The 25831-nt window shown below is 37.4% G+C and overlaps 1 protein-coding gene across 2 annotated transcripts in view; it reads left to right on the top strand.

Annotated features, from left to right (window-relative positions):
- Positions 1-23760, top strand: part of LOC131036814 (sialyltransferase-like protein 1) — a 181815-nt gene extending 158055 nt beyond the window's left edge. Inside the window, exons 7-11 of one of the 2 annotated variants that reach the window (XM_057968799.1) lie at positions 3315-3405; positions 3532-3590; positions 3917-4065; positions 22307-22388; positions 22617-23760. In XM_057968799.1, the coding sequence (XP_057824782.1) occupies positions 3315-3405; positions 3532-3590; positions 3917-4065; positions 22307-22388; positions 22617-23006 (771 nt within the window). In that variant the 3' untranslated portion in view covers positions 23007-23760. The remainder of the gene's footprint in view (positions 1-3314; positions 3406-3531; positions 3591-3916; positions 4066-22306; positions 22389-22616) is intronic. The other variant, XM_057968800.2, reaches the window with a different exon arrangement.
- Positions 23761-25831: the final 2071 nt, after the last annotated feature.

Genomic DNA, 25831 nt, shown 5'->3' with positions numbered 1-25831 from the left:
ATTGTAGTCAACTGCTCCACAAGTGATAGGTGATCACTTTTGTCTTCGAAATGATTGCACAACCTCTCCCCCAATTCATCCCAATCGTGAATGGAGCTAGACGACAACCCTCTTTACCACTGCAAAGGTTTGCCTTTCAAAGATGTGGCTAAGAGTCTGACAACAACATCATCCTGAGTGATATTATAGACGAAGCAGATGTTTGCAATGTCTTGGATGTGCTCAATGGGCATAGTAGCTGTTTCACCAGTGAAGTATGGTATACTCTTCAACGCAGCCACTGGTATATCATTCCATTGAGTCAAAATAAGGGGACTCCCCCCATTGAAGGTGCCACTGAAGGTAAAAAAAACACGATTTCTTGCCATGTGAAACAATGGTCTATTGATATGAGTGGTGGGAGACCTTGATAGTAATGGTCTTGTAAATGGAGCGGTAGAATGAGACCTAGGAGATGGAGTGTTTACAACCCTAACCTCCCTAGCTAGTGATAATGAAGGTCTATCTCTCCGCCTTCTAGAGTCTGAAGATGAGAGTTCTTCGAATTGGAAACTACCTCTAGAAGACGCCCTTGTATGAATTTTGGGCATGAAATCAATAACAAGTCGTGAAAAGCAGTGGACTTGTGAGTAGAGATTTTGGAACCTCGGGGTTCTGGGGTTTCAGACTTAGGCACTTCGGAACTTGGGGGTTCTGGACTTCTGGAGTTGCGAACTTCAGAAGCTAAGGGTTCCGAAGTTGCGAGAGTTAGAAACTAGTCATGAATAAGAAAACTGGGCTTGTTGAGCAGAGTCGCCAAGTGCTTGAGAAATAACTGCCTCTAGAGGCTGAGACACTAAGAACAACACTAAATCCTTAGCATGTATGTCGAAACTAAGTCACGAACAAGAAAACTGAGCTTGTTGAGCAGAGTTGCCAAGTGCTTGAGAAATAACTGCCTCTAGAGGTTGAGACACTAAGAACAACACTGAATCCTTAGCATGTATGTCGAAACTAAGTCCCATCGGGCGTGCCAAAAACTGTTATCACAAAAGCTTGCACCCTTGCTGAGCTATGAACTCAACAACCTTGTGAAACATGGAAACAACCCCGAAGTGTGGGACCTTGCGCAAGGGGGTTGAATCTCTGAAGAAGGCCGACTTCCTTCTCAATCCTGGTGCAGGTGTTGAACCAACTCAACACTTCAAAACTTACTCCTAAGCCTATCCTAACAACTTGCAGAGGAAAAGAGAAGAGATAAATGCTTAAAATAAAAAGAGGTGATGCACCAAGAAGAGATTGTCTCTTTCCCTACCTGAAATGACACAAAGAATCAACTGAAATACCCAGGAGATGCACAAACTTCAGTTGTATGAGTGACCCCAATGCATGTATGGAGGTTAGAATTCGCTGAATGTCAAGAGGGGAGAAGGTTTCCCACAAGTCACACTCAAAAATAAATTAACACAACATATATGAGAGAAGAGCCACAAAACATACACCTATGATGAAGGTAAGGAAACATACACAGTATACATAAGTTGAAGGAGGGCAAGAAGGGTGATTTCAATTCATTATAAGGCCAATGGCCAAACTTACAGTTGCATAAATGCAAGATAAATACAAGAGAAGTGAAAGAGCATAAAATAGCTCAAGCCAGTAGGGAGAGAAACCTTTACAATGAGGTTTAACAACCTTTATATAGAAAACTGGTTACAAGAGTGATCATGACCCTTGTGTGTGTAGGGAAATGTCAGTCTGGGAGTGCAGAGAAGTGCATGCATCTAACTTTCTGTACATGCAAGCAACCTTGTCATACCCTAAAAATGCAACCTTGAGAAGGGTGGATTGACCGACCTTCCAAAATCAGAGCATGCAAACATGACATAAGTTACCACAACAAGCATGGCCCTGTACCTCTCTTGATGGAAATCCTGCCAAAATCATTAAATGCATCCCTGTAGCTCCACAAAAGAAGGTGCACAAGTCACAAAAGTCGTCGGAGCATTTAAAGCTTTGAGTGTTGATCACGCCATCCGGAAGTGTTGCAAGCCGGAAGGAAGTTCGAGGACTTCGGAAACTCGGGTTCCCAAAGTGGGGAAGATAAGGAAGGAACTTCGGGGTTCCGAATTCCGGGGAAGAGGAAAGAGACGCAGTAGGGAACTTTGGAACCTTGGGGTTCCGGAGAACTGGAAAAAGGCTAAGGAAGGAAGGAACTTCGAAACCTTAGGGTTCCGGAGTTCCGGAGAAGAGGGAAAGGCAGCAAGGAAAGGAATTTCGAAACCTCGGGATTCCAGAATTTTGGGGAACAAAAAAAAGGCAAGGAGGGAAGGAACTTCGGAACCTCAGGGTTCCGGAGTTCCGGGAAAAGAAAGGGGCTAAGGGAAAGTAACTTTGGAAACTCGGGGGTCCGGAGTTCTGAAGAATGCAAGGGAAGGGAACTTCGGAACCTCGGGGTTCCAGAGAACTGAAGAAGAGGGGGAAGGAAAGGGAGGAACTTCGGAACCTCGGGGCTCCAAAGTTCTGCGACAGAGAAAGGAGAGGCAGCAAAGGGAAGGAACTTCGGAACCTCGGGGTTCTGGAGTTCCGGGGAAGGGAAGAAGACGAGGAGGGAACTTCGGAACCTCAGGCTTCCGGAGAAAAAAAGAAGAGAAGGCAAAGAGAAGGAACTTCGGAACCTCTGGGTTCTGGAGTTCTGGGGAACATGAAAGAAAAGGGAAGCAAAGGGAAGGGACTTCATCCAAACAAGACAACACTTCTCACCTCATGATTCATTTGCTTTTCTCCTTGATCAACTGGGGCAGCGCTGGTCCATGGATCGTATCTCTGATCGGTTCTTACTGATGGACCAAGGGTGTCATAAAATGACAGCATTTTTGGCGATTTCTGCGGGATGCTTGCCTGCTAAGCATGAAGTCCAGAAGTCAGATCGGTTCTTTCAGAACTCATGGTCCTATCTATTCTAGTACTTTTATTGTAAGTGAAAATTCTTTCGAGTTTTATTAACTTGATCTAGTCATCTGGACATTTATATAATTTATTCTATGTTTAGTTTGGCACATTAACAATATTTCTTAGTGGAATCGTTCATTACTTATTGTAACAGCTTTGCAGATTTTGTTAAATAGGAACTGCCCAAAATTTTTGATTATATGGTTTAGGCTAAGGGCCATCTAATAATTGGAAAATTTGAACAAAAGTTTAATATTGGTTCTGGATGTACAAAAATGGACTGAAGAGTGCATGGTACATTTCCATGTAGGATGTGCATTGAGTTGATGTCTGTAAATTTGTTATTGAATTTCCCTCATGTTTTGTGTTTATTCACTTTGCAGAAGTATGCCAAGTATGTGGGGATGAAAAGAAACTTCCGTTTGATGGCAAGGGGAGTAGCAAGAAACATGATCAAAGTTGCTAATGGATCTGGTATTCTTTATACATAGAGATAGTGAATTGAATTTATATTGAATAGGCTTGAATATGTTTTCTGAGATCGAAGGCTTGTTTATGCATTGTGATGGAGTCAATTAAGTGGGTTGGCTGATTGTGTAGATGATGAGGTGCTGATTATTAAAAGTTTGATCCATAAAGACTTCATTGCTATGATCAAGGTAATACTACACTAAAGCACATAATGCAGAAATCCAGCCTCATTTTGATAGAAAAAATGTGTTTTTGAATACACTGTTTTATGTATATTGATGATTTTGAGAATTTGTTGTTTAGCATTCATATCAGATTTGATTGAGAGATTTTATGAAAAGATTAGGACAAAATATGAAAATGGTACTATAGGCATGTGGCTTGGAGAGAAGATAGTCTAAGATTTTGAGTTATGCTGATATTCATTGGGTATTCCCTCTCATCAATATCACGATCCTAGGAAGACATTGTGATTGCAATCTAATTGCTAGGTCTTTCTTCTCTCTTTCTACAGGAGCTTCCTAATCCAGTTTATCTTTTCCAAGGCGTGGTACTTCGAAGAGGTGCAAAAGGAACTGGAATAAAGTCCATAGAATTGGCCCTTTCGATGTGTGATATAGTGGATATGTATGGGTTCACTGTTGATCCAGGCTATACAGAATGGTTAGTTTCCTCATTTTCTACCGTTATCTGTTTTGCAATTTTCAGTTTCAATTATCTCTTTGTATTGACCATATTGGGAGATTGCACAGATGTGCCTCATTCACACCATTATATTGAAGAAGAATGTCTCAAATAGCTTGTTAAGGGTACATATCATCATTTAGAACAAAAACAAAACCTCAAACATGTGTTAGGAAATATTTGCTACTGAATTTATGCTGGGATTGGTCATTGGATCTGTATCTCATAATGCCTTCATCACCTCTCATCCATATGGCCACCAATATTATCTTTTATTAGTCTTTTGAAGGACATGAAAATTGTTATGAGTACATGTAAGAAATGATAAGTTAAGGGGATATTGGTATTTCATGACTTTATCTGCCGTTAACATTGGTGAAGTCCAATCAATGGGTATATATTATATGGCAGCTAGACTTCCGGTGCACCCCTATATAATTTTGGCAGCACCTAACAAGTCAAAATCACTGTTTTTCACCAAAGGGCATCCCCATCAAATTTGAGCTTACGTTGTTACATCACCCTTTATTTCTAGAAACCTTGGAAAAATGGCCGAGTATCCTTATGTACTGTTTAGAATGTGCAATACTTGCAAAGAAACTAAAAACTGTCAAGGAAGATGTCAAAAAATTGAACATACAAATTTTTTTGGAACATTTTTCTAGAGGACATAATGTTTCGAGAGGGAATCAGAGTCTCTCTAGAAAGAGCGTATCGGAGCAAGATCTTGTGGATATGGAAAAATGTCTAACATCAGAAGTTTAAAATATCCAAAGGATGGAAAGTATTCATGAGAAACAGAATTTGAGAGTCAAATGTCTGAAGGAGATTGTAGTACCAGGTTCTTTTGCCTTTCTATTGAGATAAGAAGATAAAAGAAAAGAATGGACAAACTGTATACCCCATATGAGCTGGATAAAAAAACAAATGAAGAAATCAGAGACCAAGTTGCAGCATGAGAAGATTTGTTAAGCAACATTTTTCATCTGATCACTGCAGAACAAAGTGAATTGACAGTGAAACCTATATCTCAAGAGGAAGTGAAGAATGTGATGTTCAGTTCAGGGGCCGACAAAGCCCTTGGCACTGGTGGATTCCAAGCAGGGTTCTTTCAGACATGTTGGAAGATAGTATCCAAGGAAGCCTAAGAGCCAATTGTGGAATGTAGGAAAAAGCAAAATATTTTAAAGGAATGTGATTCACATTTTTGGCACTCATACTAAAAGAAAGAACTCATGTGCTTTGATGAATATCATCCCATTGCTTTACAGTTTACACAACTCAATATATATATCCTTGGCCATAATAATGACAAATAGTTTCAAACAATTTTCATATGATATCATTTCAGAGTCTTAAGGTGGCAATTTTTGAATGGAATCCTTATTGCACATGAGACAATTCACCTTGTCAGACATCAGAGAAAAACAATTATGCTTGTCAAATTGGACATGAATAAGGCCTATGATAGGGCAAATTGGACTGATTAAGATATGGTCATAAAGAATTTTGTATTCAATGATGATTGGAGGAAATTTGTAAGGAATTGCATCTCAAGTTCATTGCTTTCAAGTAGTTCCATGAGAGAATTACCTAAACAACTAAAGAATTTTACACTTGTAAGTGTCTCTAGATAGTCAAAAAGTTCTGCTAATGGTGGCAAACTCAGTATGAAATAGTGCCACAAAAGAAAAAAGCATAGTTGCCAGGGAACTCCGCTATGAGAACATAAACTGCATACCTGCCCCTGTACCCCAATTTCTGGTGACTATCTATATATATAATATAGCCATCTCCTTATTCATTTACTTGCATACTATAATTTGATTGGCATTCCCATCCCCACATTTTTACCCTTGTGTTTCCTGGTAACTATGAAGGAAAGCAATAAGCGAACCTTGCTCAATGAAAAAGTCAGATTAAATCATGAAGTTTGGTGGACATTACGAATTGGTGTACCGAACACAAAACTCTGCCAAGAGTGGCAAGTCTATTATGAAATTATGACAAATGAAATAAGCACCAAATTCAAGTGGCACAGCCTCCTAAAATCAGTGCTAAGAGTTGCAGTCCTTTAAGTGAAAGGCGCTTAAGTCAATGGACAAGACATATCATAGTTCTGGCTTACTTTCTTGATTGCAAAGCCACTCAAAACTTTCTCTCACAGAAAGACAAATCACATGAATCTAGTTTTAATACCCATTGTGAGCGTTTTAAAGCAAAAAGCATTAGATCAGAGTTGTTCCTTGTCATAGGCAACCTTTGTTAACAAGAAAGCAAAATTAAAGGGGAGAGAGATCTGTTTTTGGCTTTTTGAGTGATTTATTTCCTCTTTGCAGTGGATAAGATTAGGTTGCCTCAAAGTAGCACTTTATGGGAATATTAAATTATTATTTTACCCCTAGCTACCTCTTGAGAGCTTATAAATAAGTACCTTGAGCACACAAATTGTAATGAGAGTTGATGCTACACTTACGCTACAAAGATTGTCATTTGAACTTTGAAGTCAAGTCATTGTGTTCTTTGTCTGGTGGAGGATAGTGGATGTCAGGCTTATGCTGCAGAAGTTGTCCAACTATTATTCAATAATTGTTAAAAGTATGTTTGTAATTTATTGAAGTAAATAAAAAAATAGATTGTTTTGAGTCAAACTTTGTATTGGCAAAATCTCTATATTTAAATTATAGCTTTGAATGTAGTTTAATTGATTCCTTCATGAAATTGTGTGATGCTCATAGGTTTAACCTGTTCATGCTAATCCAGATTTATTGGTCCCTTGTTTAGCTTGTAATCAGCACTCAAATTTGTTTTTCCTCCAAAACTTTGCTTACAACTGAATACTAGTCTCTACTTAAGAAGGTAGGAGGTTGAAGTTGCTTGCTGTGCTTGAGAGTATTCTTCATCATATCTAAAAATCTCATTGCAAGTCTTGACTGTTGATAGTTCAACGCTTGCATCCGGAGCAAAAACATAGTCAATTTTTAATTGATATTTATGCAGAATCCCCTTTGAAATCTTGTGTAGTGTGCATACATGTTTATAACTTTAGGCTTTAGTAGGGAGCTTCCTCCTAAAATTTGAAGAATGGTTCTATCATATGTAATGTTCTATTTTTTATTGTCTAGCAATAGGAAAGTTAAAATGTTAACAAAATATTAAATTTTTGAATATTCTTACTCATCTATTTGAGTTTCCTTGATCGTCTTTGCTTGAAGTTGTAACTGGTTGGCTAAGTTCATTGTTATGAATTTTGTAGATATGACCTTCTTTTGAATGTATCATGAAATTGAAATACTGAATTTTCCTTATTTGGAACTAAACTACTTGCAATGTCAGCCTCCATCTCTTTTTCTTCTTTAAAATCATATCTTCTTCTTCTTCTTCTTCAACCTTGATCTCATCACCAACTTCTTTCATCTTCCATCTAAGAAAACATGTTCCAGTTTTTCCCAGGAGAATTTATGGTTATCCAATGTCTTATACTAACACCTCACTTCATCGAAGATATATGATCCTTGTGTTGTTATTACCTTCCTACTAATATGATATAAAATTTGAAATTTTAAACAACCATTCTCCAGGAATCTCATAAAAAATATTTTTCTCTATGAAAACCATGCTTTCAAAAAAAATCCACTTAATAGGCCACTTTCTACCATAGATATGAAAATAAAAGAATATATCAAGGTAGATTTGGAAATTTCCATTCAGTTACAAAAATATATGTATTCAGTACACTCACTTGAATCTCAAGATATTAAAATTTTGTTAGGGTCACAACTTTAAATGCTGTTAGATCTAGATTCTGAAGGTCCAACTTGGAGGGCCACCACTCCCTTAATATTACTCATAATCCTTATCATTACCAGCTTTTAGAAGATCTTGAAAATATCTATCCGACAAGATCGAGATTGCTTCTATTTGATTACTTTGTGAGGAGAATGGAGCTTTTGAAGCTGACTCCTTTTTTCACTCTAAATATTGCACCAAAGAAATTGCCCCAAATCAGATTTATAGTGAGAACTTTACATGGCCATAACTCCCTCGACATTGCTCCAAATCTTTATGATGACCTCTTCTGGTAAAGGCCTTGATTTGTTTTTCCAACAATTCCAAAATCTCCTTGAATAGGTGCCCATGTGAGGAGAAATACCTTCAAGATAGGCCATTTTTCTAGAAAAATAATAGCAACAGTCTTCTTGCACTTTGCATAGATGAATGCTTTGTCACCACTTTTTTAGGATCCTCACATACGATTGAATTATGCCAGATGATAACAATAATATGTAGAATAAAAGAGATCACACACGACAAAAGAGGTGTGTGGGACATGATCCAAACTATTTAATATACTTGCAAATTGAATAAACCTTCAAGGTGGTGCAACACCGTATGCTATCTTTTATGGAAAAGTCACTCCACACTATGTCTGCAACATGAGATCCTAGAGACATATAATACTCTTCACAAATATCCTAATAATATATTGGAGTGTACAACTATTCAATATAGATCAATTCATTGCTTGATATAACTAATTACATGAGTAATCCTTGTTGGCAACAATGCAGCAAACTGAGAGTGGGGGGGAGGGGGGAGGGGGGGTGAATCAGTTTGCCCTCAAACTCTACACAAATCAAACTTAAATTCAGATCTGATAATAAACAGTAAAAGCATAAATCAACACCACATCATTAACACACATAACACCAAGATTTTTGACGTGGAAAACCCGGTTAAGGGAAAAACCATGGTGGGAACCTACCCACAATGAGATAATACCCTGTTAGGAGTAAGTGCAAATATTACAATGGGGAATGCACATGCATTCAGGCACACTGCCTAGAGCTCACTGCTCAAATCACAAAACAAGAAGGGCTACAACCTTGGGGAAGGCTCACTGCCTTATAGAAACATTCGGATTACATTTGGAGGATCATGAACTGATGAAATAGCATCTTCTCATGCCTGGTTACAGTTCCGGTTAAGCACATATAGTCAAACTTTGCTCTTCCACACTTCTACACACTTCTTCACACTTCTCCTCTGCTACTGAAAGATTGAATCAATATTTGCACGCGCAGTTACCGAGCAAATACATCCGCAACATGACAATTACATATATTTATACAAATCAACAACCTATATTTCAAGGTCGACTAAACCCTCAACACAAATTACAAAACAATAACCTCACACGCTACAACAATACATGCGGACCAAAATAATGTCAACTAAGACATAGTCTGGACCTAAATCAACACCGCACGCAAGAAAAACTTCTAAAAATTACGCCTCAAATATCTGCAACACGCTACAATCATCATGAATGCCGCATAACACGAAGAACACCACCGGATCAAGAAAATGATCAATAACTCGCACAACGATCAATGCGGACCATCAACACGAATAGAACACGATCTAGAAACATCCACAAGCAACGTCAATCACCATAGCAACAACCGCAACATCACCACTTACTAGAATCTTCATCATCATTATACCGAAACTCAAGAACATATGCTGAACTGATTGATAAACTGAATGATAAACTGAAAGACTCACTTGCGGACCTCCAAATCACGAACCATCTGAATTGAGGACACATATGAATGTCCCAAACACGCTGCCAAATCCGCAAACCGAGATATTGCAATTCCGGAGCAAAATCCAGAATACCGAATAACACGAACAATTGAATAACCTTCCATAATTCCGGATCACACAACTCAATCAAAACATCATGCGGACCACTGAAACTTTTGCTAAATCAACTAGAGATAAGTATCTCTAAACCCATTAAACCGCAACAGCTCAATTGCAACACACTGACCAAACCAACTCATCCAATCTGACTGCAACACTAGAATACACAGAAGAATATGTTGACATCAATGACAACACATCATTCCAGCAAACTTCTTAGCAATATCCAACAATCCTATGATCCAATATAAGTACCTAAAGGGATGTATGCTACATGTTGGCATCCCTTCACCCCACACACTATCATATATCCAGGATCACAACATTTATTGGTGTAAAAGTGTTAATTGTTTCTATTTTTTCTTGTGTTTTATAATAAACCTTTGGTTGGTGTTTGGCAGCTCGTGTTGATTACGTAAAAAGGTCCCAAAAATGAGAGGAATTTTATTACCTTAATTGTGGTGAACGAAGTGACATTTCAGCACTTTGGAGGAACAACTTCAGCATATGGATATAGTGCTGCAGTTATTAAAATATGATCAACTTTTGCCAAACCTTCTTAATCTGCATTTGATGTACAAGAGGTGGAGTACATAGGCCTTATAATTTCAAATGAAGGGTCAAAGTAGATCCAAATAAGAACACGACCATGCTTGAAAGGGAGATTCTCAAAATGCTCAAAATCTAAGGGGATCTTTGGGTCATACATGGTACTTTAGAGGGTTTTTCAAGAACTATGGATGAATACCCCACTTACAGTGATGTTAAAGAGCAACAATGTTGCTATTATAATGGATAAGCTACATGAGCCTCACCCAACTTTAGCTACTGTTATCACAAAAACTTGAACCCTTGCTAAGCTATCAACTCAGCAACCTTGTGAAATATGGAAACAACCCCGAAGTGTGGGACCTTGTGCAAGGGGTTGAATCTCCGGAGAAGGCCGACTTCCTTCTTCAATTAGATGCAGGTGTTGAACCAACTCAACACTTTAAAACTAATTCCTAAGCCTATCCTAACAACTTGCAGAGGGAAGAGAGAATGCTTGAAATAGAAGGAGGTAATGCACCAAGAAGAGATTGTTCCTCTCCCCACCGAGATGACGCAAAGAATTAACTGAAACACCCAAGAGATGCACAAACTTCAGTTGCATGAGTGACTCCAATGCATGCATGGAGGTTAGAATTCGCTAAGTGTCAAGAGGGGAGAAGGATTCCCAGAAGTCACACTCAAAAAACAAGTTAACACAACATATATGGAGAGAAAAGCCACAAGACATACACCTATGATGAAGGTAAGAAGACATACACAACATACATAGGTTGAAAGAAGGCAAGAATGGTGATTTTTAATTAATTATATGGCCAATGGCCAACCTTACAATTGCATAAATGCAAGATAAATACAAGAGAAGTGAGAGAGCATAGAATAGCTCAAACCAACAGGGAGAGAACCCTTTACAATGAGGCTTAACAACCCTTATATAGAAAAAATGGTTACAAGGGTGATCATGACCCCTGCATGTCAATTTGGAAGTGCATGCACTTGACTTGTACATGCAAGCAACCTAGCCATACCCACAAAAGGCAATCCTGAGAAGGTGGATTGACTAACCTTCCAAAGTCAGACATGACATAAGTCACCTAGCATGGCCCCGTACCTCCCTTGATGGAAATCCTGACAAAAACATTTAATGCACCCTTGTGGCTCCACAAAAGAAAGTGCACAAGTCACCAAAACTGTCGGAGCATTAAAAGCCTTGAGTGCTGATTACACCATCTGGAAGTGTCGCCAGTCGAAAGGAAGTCCAGAGACTTCGAAAGCTCGGACTCCCTAAGTGAGGAAGACAAGGGAAGGAGCAAGGAACTTTGGAACCTCGGGGTTCCGGAGTTCTGGGATAGAGAGAGGAAGAGAAGAAAAGGAACTTCGGAACCTCGGGGTTCTGGAGTTCCGAAGAAAAGAAGGAAGAAGGGCTAGGAGGGAACTTCAGAACCTCGGAGCTTCGGAACCTCGGGGGGAGTTCCGGGAAAGGGGAGAAAAAAAGAAGGAACTTCGGGACCTTGGGGTTTCGGAGTTTCGGGGAGAAGAAGAAAAAAGGGAAGGAAGGAGAGGAACTTTAGAAGCTTGGGGTTCCGGAGTTCCGAAGGGGGAAGAAAAAAGGACAAGGAACTTCAGAACCTCGGGGTTCCGGAGGAGGAGGGACTAAGCTAGGGAAGGAACTACGGAATCTCGGGGTTCCGGAGTTCCGAAGAAAAGAAGGGGAAGGGAGAAGAACTTCGAAACCTCGGGGTTCCGGAGAAATTGGAGAAAAGCTAAGGGAAGGATGGGAACTTCAGAACCTCGGGGTTCCGAAGCAGGAAAGAAAGCGGCTAAGACAAAGAACTTCGGAACCTCGGGGTTCCGGAGTTCCGGGGAAAGAGAAAAAGAGGGCCTAGGAACTTCCGACAAGGCAACACTTCAAACCATGATTCCACTATTTTTATCCTTGATCAACTGGGGCAGCGTTGGTCCATGGAACATATCTCTAATCGGTTCTCACTGATGGACCAAGGGTGTCATAAAATGACAACAGCTACTCTAAACTTTACCAAGACATTTATTGTGGAATGTGATGCTTAAGGGCAGTTTTAATGCAAGGGCAACCTATAGCATTTGAAAGTTGACAACACAAGTATAGGAATCTCACCGAACTCCTTTATGAGAAGAAAATGTTGGCCATATTGCAACAATCAAGCAATGGTGCCACTATTAGATGAGTTGACATTTAAAGGTCAATATAGGTCATGATTGCCCCAAATCCTTTATAGTGCAAAGGCTATCATTTAAGAAGCAACAAAAAGTGTCCATTAAGACTCTAGAATACAATTTTAAGATCATTTATAAGAAAGGAAAGGAAAATCTAGCTGCAGATGCATTATCTAGAAGGGAAGATAACATAAAGCATTGTTGTGTACTACGTCAAATACTCGAAGCAGCTTGGGTTAAAGATGCTAGACACTTGGCAATAGAACCAGGAGTTGCCATTGTTTTGAGGGAACTTCATGCATCTCTAATGGGTAGACATTTGGACTTCTTGAAAACCTATCATCTAGTCAAACAGGATTTTCCTTTGGGAAGGCCTTGAAGGAAATGTTTGGAAGTTTGTAATAGAATGCTCAATTTGAAACCAAAACAAGGGTGAAAAAGTAAAGACTCTAGGGCTTCTATAGCAATTATCCATACCTAGACAATGTTGGGAGGAAGCTTCAATGGAATCGATTGCTATATTACCCAAATCAGAAGGAAATCAGTGTCAAGGTTGTGGACAAACTCATGAAATATGCTAATTTTTATTCTTAATTCACTATATTTGGTCTCAAAACTGCTGCTCCACAATCCTAGAACTCTTATTATCTTCATGGCTATAGATTTGTGATCAAGAAGCCAAAAAGAGGGGTTCATAAACATGCCAAGGAGGATTAAAGGCCAGTTGATGATGGTGGGTAGTCTCTCTTGCACTTAGGGTTTAGCTAAAATTGGGAGGGTATTCCTTGAGGCAAATTTAATAGGGGTTTTAAACCAATTAAAATGTATCATGACACAACAATCAAACAAAATTGCATGGATATGGTATTGGATACAGATACGACCATTTTTTGAAGAACCCCAATATGGATATGGCTTGATATGACATTCATAAAAAACACACTTATATTCAGCACAATTTCCTAAGTTATTAGAGGTGGTTTTCATTACTTTAAAAGCAATATAATTACATAATTGTTACATAAATAATTATAAGTTGATTTAACAATTTACAATATGCAAAAAATAGTAGTTGCATCGGAAGATAACTCAAAAAAATGGGTCGCTGAAGTGAAAAAACATTTCATTTGTCTTCCTCATTTGACATAGGTTTTGTTTAATACCAAAAAGAATAAATTTTTTTTTTTAAAATTAAGTTCAAGAAGATTTACTTCAATTTTTTTAAAATATTAAATCACACATTATCCAACACGGTTGGAAAATCAAAGTTTTTGGGCACACATGGGTACAATATCCGACATGTATCCCCGTTGTATCGTATTCGTATCCGTATTGGATATAGGGATATGCGCACCTAGTGATCAGCAAAGGTGTATCCGGCTACTTTGTAATCAACATGTATATCCAATTTACACTTGATCCTGTATTTGTCACTAGTTCAAGACAAATTAGTTGCATGTCATGTCCCTTCCTAGCTAGGTCGTCCAAAACCTAAATTAATTAAAAGGTGTTTTCAACACCACTTTAAATATATTAATTAATAAATATTTAAAAATAAAATAATAATTATAAATAAAAATAAAAATAAAATAAAGTTGATATTTAAATTTAAGTTCTGGTGCTTATTTTTAGGCCATGTGAACCTACCTTGCAGGATAATCTAAAAAGATGAGCCAAGCATCATTTTGGGTTATTTGGAAGTTTGAAATGATTTTGGATTTATTTTCCAAGGTGTGACACCTAGGACACAAACCCTAGAAAGTATAAAGTTTGGGACGAAACCCCTAACCTTGTCTATTTTCCTTCCATAATTGTAATTTCTCATTGCAGGGTTTTCTCTTGCTTTCCTAGCTGTGAATCTGATTTATGCTGGTCACCATTGCTAGGGTCTTAATCAACCTGGTGCAAAGGTAGAGAGGGTTTGGAGAATGTGCAAGAGCCATTGCTGGTTCATCAATTACTTGGGGCAGATCTGAGGCGCCATTCTAAATAAGAAATTTATTGCCAATATTTATCAATAATTATCATTTTTTGGGCCCTAGCCACTGGAAGATTCCAAGTAATTTCTGATCTTAGAGGCTGAATACTACATTACAGATGGATTTAAGTGCCACCATGCAAGGAAGGTTAACATCTGTGAAGGGTGATTTGGAACTGATTGCAGGTTATCCAGGGCAGATTGCACTATTCAAAAGATGTCTCAGATCTGATCAGGTCGTTCAGCACAGTTTAGAAGGAATGTATTACTGAATTTCTGTCTACTGTTTGCTGAAGAATAAATTGTGTAATCACAGCGGCAGCCTATATGATTCATTTTGAACAGCAAATCAAGGGAAGAAATAGTAACAACAGTGTTAGGGTTTCTGATAGTGAATAAATCAGAATCCAAGGCATACATCTGCACCTGATTGCACAGGTCTGCTGTGACTATATGCTTTCATAGAATCTATGTGTATGTATGTGATGGAAAATATGAATATGATTGATATATATTTCTGATCTGCATCTTGTTTCTAGTGCATTCAATATCTTAATTTCAGACCTACATATTTGTTTATGGAACAATCATATTTACCAATCACTAGGGATGATTTTGCAGCATACCAATCACTAATGGTAAATGGGATATTTAGAAATTCTCCGTGTTTTCATTATAACTGTCTGAACTAACCAACAAAACCCTATATCAAGGAAAAGGGACATTTCACACCTTGCGCATGCACTTATAGATAACAACGTTTTAATCCCCTTAGATGATTTCATTAGACATTATATACATAGTGGCAAGGTGCAAACATGCAATGCTATTATTCTTTGATGATTTATCTATCTGGGCTTGCTTAAGATTAGTCCTTGGTTTGTAATATTGAATCATGATCATGTATAGTCTAATCTAATACTAATCTACTCCGACTTCTAATAGGGATGGAAAGTCTAATCTAACACTAATCTACTCCGACTTCTAATAGAGATGGAGGGTGTTAAATGATGGATGTTTGGTCCTTCACCAATATGAACTGATGTCTACACCATTGGGCAATAGAAATATTGAATCATGATCATGTATAGTCTAATCTAATACTAATCTACTCCGACTTCTAATAGGGATGGAAAGTCTAATCTAATACTAATCTACTCCGACTTCTAATAGGGATGGAAAGTCTAATCTAATACTAATCTACTCCGACTTCTAATAGAGATGGAGGGTGTTAAATGATGGATGTTTGGTCCTTCACCAATATGAACTGATGTCTACACCATTGGGCAATAGAGTCATGAACAACACAGAGGAAAGAGATGCCATCAGACAAAATATCAACAGAAGTAGATTTCATTTACATGACAATCTATGATTACATCATATGTAATGGACATACTTAATCAATCACAAAACCACAATAATGCATATGCAACAAAGGAAAGGCCATTACAAAACATTTGTAATGCATTAGAAGCTGTGTATTGTCGCCACTCTGATAATAGAATTTAATAATAAATAATAATGATAAATTAAAATAAAAAAGAATAAAAATAAATTTTAAATTAAAATATAGAAGAATATAATTAAAGTTTAATTAAGTTAATGAATGGTCAAAAGGCATGAAATGATAAGTTGTGACTCCCCCAAATATGAGGTATAAAAGGGAGAAGAGAACTCATTCGAAGGGGGGAATAATTTTGGGAATCAGAAGTGCAGATCTGATTTAAATAAGAAGGGCAGATCTGATTTAAATAAGAAGGGCAGATCTGATTGTGAAAGGTTGTGCCCCTTTCAAAGGGCAGAAATAATGAAGAGTTGCACTCTTTCAAAGGGTGCCAAAAGTGAAAGGGTGTGTCTCTTGCCAAAGGGCATACATCATGAAGAGGTGTGACCCCTCACTCACATTGAAAGATATAAAGGAAAGGAATCAAAAGCATCTAGTGGGATCACAATCGATCAGATCAGATCAGAACTGTTATTAAGTTACAGGCAGTAACACCCTTGTTCTTGGTGGTATGCATGGGGACTGTCATGTCCCAGTCATGATGCCAGTCAACCTTGATCATTTTGGGAATTGTCTTACAACGTAAGGCTTCACAATTCCCCTCAGATATTGGCCCTAGATATATATTGGCGGAAAGAATTGAGAAAGAAGAAAGACGTCAGGAGGTGAAGAGGCACACAGGCACCTTGAATAGATCGGATGTTTTGGAGAAATCATCCATCCAGCAATCAAGACAAAAAGAATAAAACTTCAAGATCAGAATAAGGAGACAATACACTAAGCATTTCCAAGTTCAGTAAATAAGAACAATCGGTATGCATCCTTGCATAACATTAAATTCTGTAGCAATATTTATGATCAGTTTCTGCATACAAGTATACATATTTCTGGTTAACATGTCAACATTCTGCATATTTATGTTTACTGATTAATGCCCTGGAAATACATTATGTTCACATCAATTTAGTGAACCAGAATCATACATTATTCTGAATGCTCTTGGTATGATAAAAGGGAGAGGAGTTATAGTCAGGAAAATGGTGTTGGGGTTATCTCATAGGCATGCCACCTCATGGTTTAAGACCGGGGAGTCCCATGAGGCCAAGGGGGTACAAGGTTGCTGCCCTTGGGCCTATAAAGTATAGACTTCCTGGGCACCTTACTGTAACAGCCCTCCTCCCTCTGTCATACTGAATGGATATGTAAATATGGTACATAGGATAGGTGTGACAAGTGGAGAACGGTGATAGGACACTCCACTAGGTAGGCCACCTCATTGATGGCATGGGCCACATGGGGTCAAGGGGGCTAAGTCCGCTCTTGAGCCTAGATCCCGTCTCTTGGGCACCACACTTGTTCATCCTAGTCTATGTTCATTACATGAATAAGCCCCTAGAGTGTACCTTTGTCTTACTTGGCACAGCTATTAGAATCTATAATGATCATGTATTCAACACTATATATATATGTATTTCTTTTCACCTAACCTGTTGCAGGGCTCTACTCCGAATCTCCAGGTATTCCTAAAAGTCATTCCACACTATTTAAGGCCTAAGACAGGTATTTATTTATATAGTATTATGAAAGTTGATATCTAACATTATTTCTTATAAATATAGGTGTTATTATACTAGTCTACCTTCTAAATGATAACTGGTGTTACTGCTTTACATAATTTTTGGTAATTATAAAATTAATCTCTTCCTTATACTTAGATAGGACTGTTGTTTTTGAGTAATTTCAGGAAGGGACAGTACAAGCTGTCACCATCTAACCCTCATTACAATCTTGTCAATATATGTAGTGAGATGAAATGCATAGTTGTGACCATACAGCAGAAGCTAAACTGGCTCCAAGACAGTGCAGTCATACATCGTTTTATTGACTGCTTGGAAAATCGCAGCCGTAGGTTGCACGATTAACGGTGTGTAATGCGTGACTAACTTTCATGTTATTGACTTTCCGTGGTACGTTAGTCCATTTTTCGAGCCAGAATAGCTGTGTCCGTGACCATACATTCCCCTAAATCATTACAAATTGCCATGGAGACCTGTCATTAATGGAGATGCATTTTTACAAAACCTTCTTACTCATAACAAGATGTATTATTTTGTTTGTAGTTCCTATTGGTAGCATTTGATGCCTTATAACCAGTTGTAGACCTTCCCAAACCAAAAAATTGGCTTAGTGACCAATCATTTGAGTGATGAACAAACTGATGTTTATAGATTTTTTCTTAGGTGTATGACCCTAGGAGAAGAAATGTGATCGCTTTGCACCATAGGGGTTGCCCATGCCCTTTACGTCATTATCATTAATGTCCTTGTGTAGAAATTGCCCCTTCGTAATGTGTGGAAGTATCTAGAGGCACAAGGAAATCCTTCTCATCATGGTCACCATTACTTTGAGCAATAATGGTATATTTCGATTTAAGTCTGTAGATAAGCTCATGAAATCCATTGGAACAATGGCCAAGATATGGCTCGAGGACTATTAAGTTTTAAAGCTTTAACCACCATATTAATGGCTGCATGGTTCGTCTTTATCTTTTTCCATTGTTTGAAGTACATGTGAATCCATGCCTTTGAGATGAACAATTGTTTTTGGGCATGAAAATCCCTTTTGGGGTAGTGGCTGTGTCAAATCTGGGCAATAATGGCATTTTGGGTCATGTAGGGAGGTAGGTGGGACTGAACAATGCAAAACACAGAAGTTTCGGGATTGGGGTTCAGAGATACCTCATAACCCATACATTGTCAGGAAGTCGGGGATCAAGAGTAAACCATGCTTCATGCTTAAATTAGATAGGTCAGGGTAGCCCACATCTTTGACTTTGAAAGGATGTATGAATGAAATTATAGGGAGTAGGGTACCAGAGATACCAAGGAATTAATCCCTTTAGATATGCGAATTGGGGTAAGTCTGAACTTGTGATTTCAATATGGTATTATAGTGTAAAACATTGGGGATTGGGAGTTAGGAGTACCTCTTTATGAGGCACCCGAAGAAGGGCATGTTTGACCCATGATCTTGGTGAGGTAATACAGTAAAAATGTCAGGGTTTGAGGATACTTCATGCCTCGTACCAAATTAGAAGTATTCCCATATATTTGACTGAAATAAAAATTGTATAGAAGGAAATGTTGGAAGTGAGGGATTGGGGACACTAAGGAAAAGGTTCCTAGGTAAAGGGATGGTTAAAACTACGACTCCATAATATAACTTAGTGTGAAGGATTGGGAAGTTGGGGATTCAGCAAAAAGCATGTCAGTAAGATAAAGTTTGAAACAATTACAAAGGCAAAGGAAAAGAGCGGGGGTTTGATGGCATGGATATCGGGAAGGAAAATCTTGAAACTCTAACAGGGAAAAGGGATGACAGCTAGGAATGGATGAAAGGCATGTGAGGATGGGGAAGTTTGATATCTTGACAAGAATAAAGGAAATGATAGATTTGGGTGGAAAGGCATACGAGGAAGGGAAACTTTGGACCTTGGACATAGGCATAGTCCCTTATAAGTTTGAACATAAAACACCCCATAGTTAGCATTTTTGACACTTTTGCAACTTCCAACACATGCTAGGCACATGGGGATGACAAAGGACAACACTTCAAACAAATGGAGATCCATAAAAAGATTTCTTAGATTGGTTATAAGTGATGGGTCAACATGAGACCTAAGAGCACAAAGGAGCTAGGACTCAAGTAAAATTTGGCACTATGGGTTTGAATCCCAACATATTCCACTCTCAATTAGATTGCGAAATAGAGGTGGGTGATAAATGTTTGAAAGGCTATCTCTGTTGCTTTGCATTGGATTAGTCATTACAGTGGGCTTTCTATACTAGTAGAATGGTGGATAATGTTTCATTTCATGAATTGACCAAGATGTCACCAATTGTGGCACTCAATGGATTACCAACCACTATTGATACTTTCTTTAGCATTTCAACAACCTTGAGTTCTGGCAGTAGAAGACCATATATATTATCAACGGGAAGCTCTTTCAACTCCCAAAGTAAAATTGGTCATGGCATGAAACAGAACAAAATGACAAACAGATCCATATAAGTGAAGTAAGTTTGACATAGGCCATTTGGCGTTTCTAAAGCTGCAACCATACAAGCATTTGTCTCTCAAGCAACACAAGGACAAGTTAGCACCCAAATATTATGGCTATTTCAAAGTGCTTTAGGTGATTGGTATTGTCACTTACAAATTGGAGCAGCCAGTATTTGCAAACATACATCCAGCATTTCATGTATCATGTTTGAACAAGGTTTCCAATTTAGTCAGAGTTTCTAATCATTTTGGAACTTGAAGCCCTTATTTAAACAAGAGGCAAAGGTCTAAAGGAATAGCATTGTCATCAAATATCCTCGTCAAATGGAGGAACTTCTTACTCAAAGGTGCCACTTGGGAAGATGAAGGGTTCATTAATTACCTTGGACTAAGCACTATGCATTCTGCCTTTTGAAGAGGGGGTGCATATTATGTCCTTAATCCATTGGTACTACTGGGATATGTGATCTCCAAGTTGGACATACATAATCTTTGATCAAATGATGCTATATAGAGAGTTAATTCAAATTATCATATTGGTGAGTCCAATAAAAATTATGGAGGTTGTTCCCTCAAAGTGGCCTATTCTAATAATCACTTGTTCTATTTCATTCATATTGTAGGTGGGTTTGCTGTATTCTGCTATTCTACCTTGGCTCATATTGGAGAGTATTGTAAAATTTTTGGAGGTTGTCCCCTCAAAGTGGCTTAGTCTAATAATCACTTGTTCTGTTCTATTTCAATCATATTGTATGTGGGTCTGCTTTATTCTACTATACTACCTTGGCTATCTTATAGATCTGTTATGAATGTTGATTATTGTGCTCTTACACAGTTGCACTAAGTAAATCTAGCTCACACTTAATAAATACTTGTTGAAACTAAGTTGTACCTTTGGTCAACTTGACCAAGGATGAAGTTGAGAATGGTGGTTCTTGTTATTGTTATGTGTTATTTTCAGCTATCTTGATACTTTTTAAAAAAATTTAGTCATCACTCATACGTGCCATTACCATAGCTATCTTGTAGATCTGTTCTGAATGTCGATTATTCTAGACTTAGTTAAGTAAATCTAGCCGACACTAGACAAATAAATGTAAGAAACTCAGGTGTACCTTTCCTCAACTTGACCAAGGACGAAGATGAGGATGGTGGAAGTAAATCTTCTTGTTGTTTTCAGCTTTTGGGATGCTTTGTTTAAAATTTTAGTTATCACTTATACGTGCATTGTGAAATTTTTTAATTTTGTGAGTTTTTGAGACTAAAATCTAGAAAACTGTCAGAGGAATGGATTGTAGAAGCAATTTGTGATTAAATTTTGTTTTTTGGACTCAGCTTAGCCTTTTAATTATCTCAGTTCTTAATCCTAAGTAGTTGAAATATGTACTAGAATTTAAATAATTTTTCCTTAGGTTACTCTACGCCTAAATACAAGAATATTTTCTGTGCATACATGATTAAGCTAGTAAATTCCAGGTGAAGGGTATCACCATCAACTACAACATTTTTGCACTTTACTGGGGCATCTTGAGCAGCTGTGATTATGTAAGGTGGCATTGGACAAATCTTACGACTAAATTCAAACCTTTAATGCACATTCCACATCCATAGGAACATTTCTATATTGGTTTTTTTGTTTTTAGACTGCAGGAATTTGGTAGTCCCCCTACCTCCTATAAACTTCAGTGCGTCTGGTAAACTTTTAACGTGACCGGTCATGCTGGCGCGACATGTCTGCTGGTACCACGTGGGCTGGGGGAGACTGGACCTCGTGACCTTGTGCTTTACCGCAGGAAGCTCTTGCCAATCGAGCCGGGCCCCCACCCCATTTCTATATGTGTTTTCATTACATGTTTTTGCATGAATTGTTTTATGGGATATGAAGACAAAAACAGGGGGATGATGGGTAAGTAATTTGGAGATATGAATAATATTGTCTTTTAGTACTTCTTTTTTAATTCAAAGGGAAGTGGATACTTTTGTCTCTAATAAGTGATTGAGAGAGGCTAGTTGTGTGTGGATGCTTGCTTTTCATTTTTTGCCACCTTTATAACCATACTTCACTTTATGGATATTCACCTTTATAATCATACTTCTTTTTAAGGATATTTTCCTAAAGATGGTGAAGGGGATTATCTCTGCATATTTAAAGGCAGCTGAACAAAGAACAATCCATAATGTACGTAATGGCTTTCATAATTCTTTAAATTTGGGTGCAGGACACGCTATTTTTCTAGTCCACGAAAAGGACATAATCCATTGCAGGGACGGGCCTATTACCAGCTTCTTGAATGCCTCGGGGTAGGTTTGGAATGTTTATAATTCTGTTTGCTGATCACTCTCAAGTCTGATCAACATTAAGCTTATCAATGGTGTTAAAATTTTGAGGTGTTATTTAATATATGCTGTTTCTGCAGCTGTTCTACCACTTGAGTTCATGACTAAATTTTTCACTTTTCCTTTCAACTTACCTCTCTTTCAAATTTTCTTACGTTTCAGTTGCTCTGGTTTCTTTGATGCTGTCCCCAGGTTATCAGAATCCATTCTCCAATGCGAGAACAGAGGAAACAAGATTGGTCAGTGATTCCTAGTCGAGCAATGATAAACAGGGCACTTATTGCCGCAATGAGGTTAAGTGGGTTCCAAAATGAACACCCGGATAGTGTTGGACCATTTAGTTCATGCAAAGTTTGGGCAACTGCGTCTTCTAAAAATGCTCCCATCTCAGGGTCACCAAACATGAGTCTTGTACGTAGGAGCTCCAACTACAGCAAATGGGAGTTACTAAATTTCAGGGATTTGCGTGATGAAGCACGTGCACACTACAGAACTATGAAAGGTGTTACAATATACAAGCTAGATGGAAACAAACTGAATGATCTTGTGTGTGTTAAGCATCCATTGGAATCAGAGGCATAATTTGATGCATGCTGGGTAGAATTGCTGCTGTTGGAGTTATCTTAATTGCCACGTTGAATCCAAAATGGACTGGGTCAAATTTGTCAAAGTATATTATTATGCTTATGCATAATTTGCATTCAATGCCAAGAATTATATAGACTTCAGTTATTAATGGGACAGTCTAGATCATGAATGATTGTGGCAAGACTTGATAGATACCTTGTGAAAAAGTGCAATGTAAACTCTTTAGGGTGTCCTGGTTGATCTGATGGTCAATTGGCATCAGTGAATAGGGATCTCTGGCAGTCATTTATCCCCCGGTTGGAGATGATTATTGTAATTAGTAGCAATTCAAGTTTCCTTAGCATGCCTGTGTAGCAATCGAATCAATTACTGTTTCAATCTCCATGGTGTAGAGAGTTTGTGAGTTGTATGTACTTCGATTTTGCTTCTTGGCAATGCCATCTAAAGCAAAGGTATTGCCAACTTTATATTTGAATCATTTTATTTGTGATTCTCTGCCCACTTAATCTGTAAAAAGATATTCCATTATTCAAACTATTTAATTGTGTTTTTGCCACCATTGCAACAATAGCCAACAATAAAATTAGCATGTAACAGACATTGGCTGTGTCTCTGCCAGAATTACTGCAAGAGCCAGCAGTCAAATCAGCATGGAACAGAGAATATTAGTTTAGATGAAGACATGCACTTTCAGATTAATGAACACCATTTGTTTATGTTCTTCCAATTTGAATCTTTTTTTCCAGAATGATGATTCAATTGATATTTTTATAATTTGAATTCTTTTTCCAGCATAATAATTCAAGTGATATTCTTACATATTGTCCTAGTACCAAGTGATTATGAGATCATTTCTGAGAAATGGGTAAGTAAGAGTTCAGTTCTGGCTTGATATCTCAAAATGTTTGGTCATGTTTCGCATTGTTTTGATAAATTGGAAGGAATCAAAGTAAGAACTGAGAAATATGATTTTAATATCGTAGTAAAGTTTATAGCATTATAGCATATGGCTCATAATTATCCAAAATTATAGTGTCACATCTCCACAAACCTTGCACTTTCTTTTTGTGTTAATTGCTGCACGTCCTAATGTAATTTAGATCAAGGCGGGAGCTCTAATGTTGAAACTTTAATCATAATTGATATCTTTGAATGCTGTATGAACTTAATATTAAGGCTATTGACTTAATACTTTAATTGCTAAATAGTAAATTGTTGAGTAATTAAGAGTTACAAAGTAATTGGTTTGTTTTAATTTATGATATGGTTGAAATTATACATGTCTGCTATATTTTTGGACTAACCAAGCATTCACAATCTTGTGTTGACCTGTGCATGGGAAATTCAATTGGTTTTGCAAGTCCAGGGGTTTAACAAAAGTGGACCTAGCAATGTATCCCAAGAATAGTTTTTAACCTTGCTTTTGTAACCAAGAGATTGAGTTGTCCTAGACAGATCACTTTACTATGAATTTACCAGTTTTATTGATCAAGTATCGACAAACTTATTCTAGAGATTGGCAACTTATCTCGACCAGCTAGTATGATATAAAATAATATAAACCTATTTGATCCTGTCACTATATACAACCTTCATAATTACGACCATGTATATAATTTGAAATCATTTTGGAAATAAATAAATAAATAAAGAAAAAAGAAAAAAAAGGGAAAGAAGAACAAATAAAATAAAGAAAATTCGACCAGGGCATACCATTAATTTTTTTTAACATCAGCGATCCAACAAGGAAGCGAGACAACTTGAATTAAATGGGCATGGAGCACATATGCAAAAGGGGATGATTATGCCATGATGGAGGCATGGCAAGCCTCCACTCAAAAATTTTTTTTGCAGGTCGTGAGAGAAACTAGTGTACAAGGTCGATCCAAACCCCCATGACCTTGGTAAAAAGACATTTGAGGGAAAATGAGAGTAGAGGGGATTAATTGGAGTTGAGTGAAGTGTGAGAGGGTGAACTAGAGTAAGACGCTTGAGAGCTGGTTGTAGCCACTTGGATGTGATTTGGAGCGCGACATGATTGTTAGGAGTCATTCAAGGGAGATCCTTGATTGCGGATTGAGAAGGCATTCATTACACCTTGTCGTATGCCTTTGCTATTAAGTGGTATCATTCTTTTGCATTATTTAAACCTTTTCATAAATTGAAATTGCACTTGCGTAAAAGTACAATCACATTTTAGGTCAATTTATTAGCAAAAGTGAATGTTTTTCTAACTAAAAATTAATTTTAGTCAAACATATGGTCTTATATAGATTCATTATAGATAAGTTATATATGAACCACAACTTTTCCAATTGGAACTGTGTACTAAATGTATATTTTATATCACTTTGGGTCTATTTATCAAATTAAAAAAATACAAAAAAAAACTTGATGTTTCAACAACTCCTAGTCTTATATATATATATATATATATATATAAAATTGAAAGTAGATCATCACCATTTAAATATAAGATTGATTACCTTGACAAGAAAATATACTAAAATATATTTAAATTTTTTGAAAAAAATATGATGCACTAGAGAAAAGAATCTATATCAAGATGATATAATTATTTTCTAATTTGGATAAATAATGAATAAAAAAGGTGGCGGCAAGTGGAAAGAGTTATATTTCAATACACAACTTTTCAAATTTATTGAAAAATATATATTTATAAAAAATAGTGAAAAGATTGGACATTAATGACCTTGAGGTTGTTAATGTTGAGAGGCATTCTACAATGGTAGCAAGGGGCGCAATGCAATGACGTGATCGTGTTAATGTTAAATTTTTCCTTTTATCTTAAATTTGAC

The sequence above is a fragment of the Cryptomeria japonica genome, chromosome 5 (genome assembly GCF_030272615.1).
Source record: "Cryptomeria japonica chromosome 5, Sugi_1.0, whole genome shotgun sequence".
Classification (NCBI taxonomy): domain Eukaryota; kingdom Viridiplantae; phylum Streptophyta; class Pinopsida; order Cupressales; family Cupressaceae; genus Cryptomeria; species Cryptomeria japonica.
Note: the sequence above shows the minus strand (reverse complement) of the source record. Positions and strands in the feature narration are given on the sequence as shown.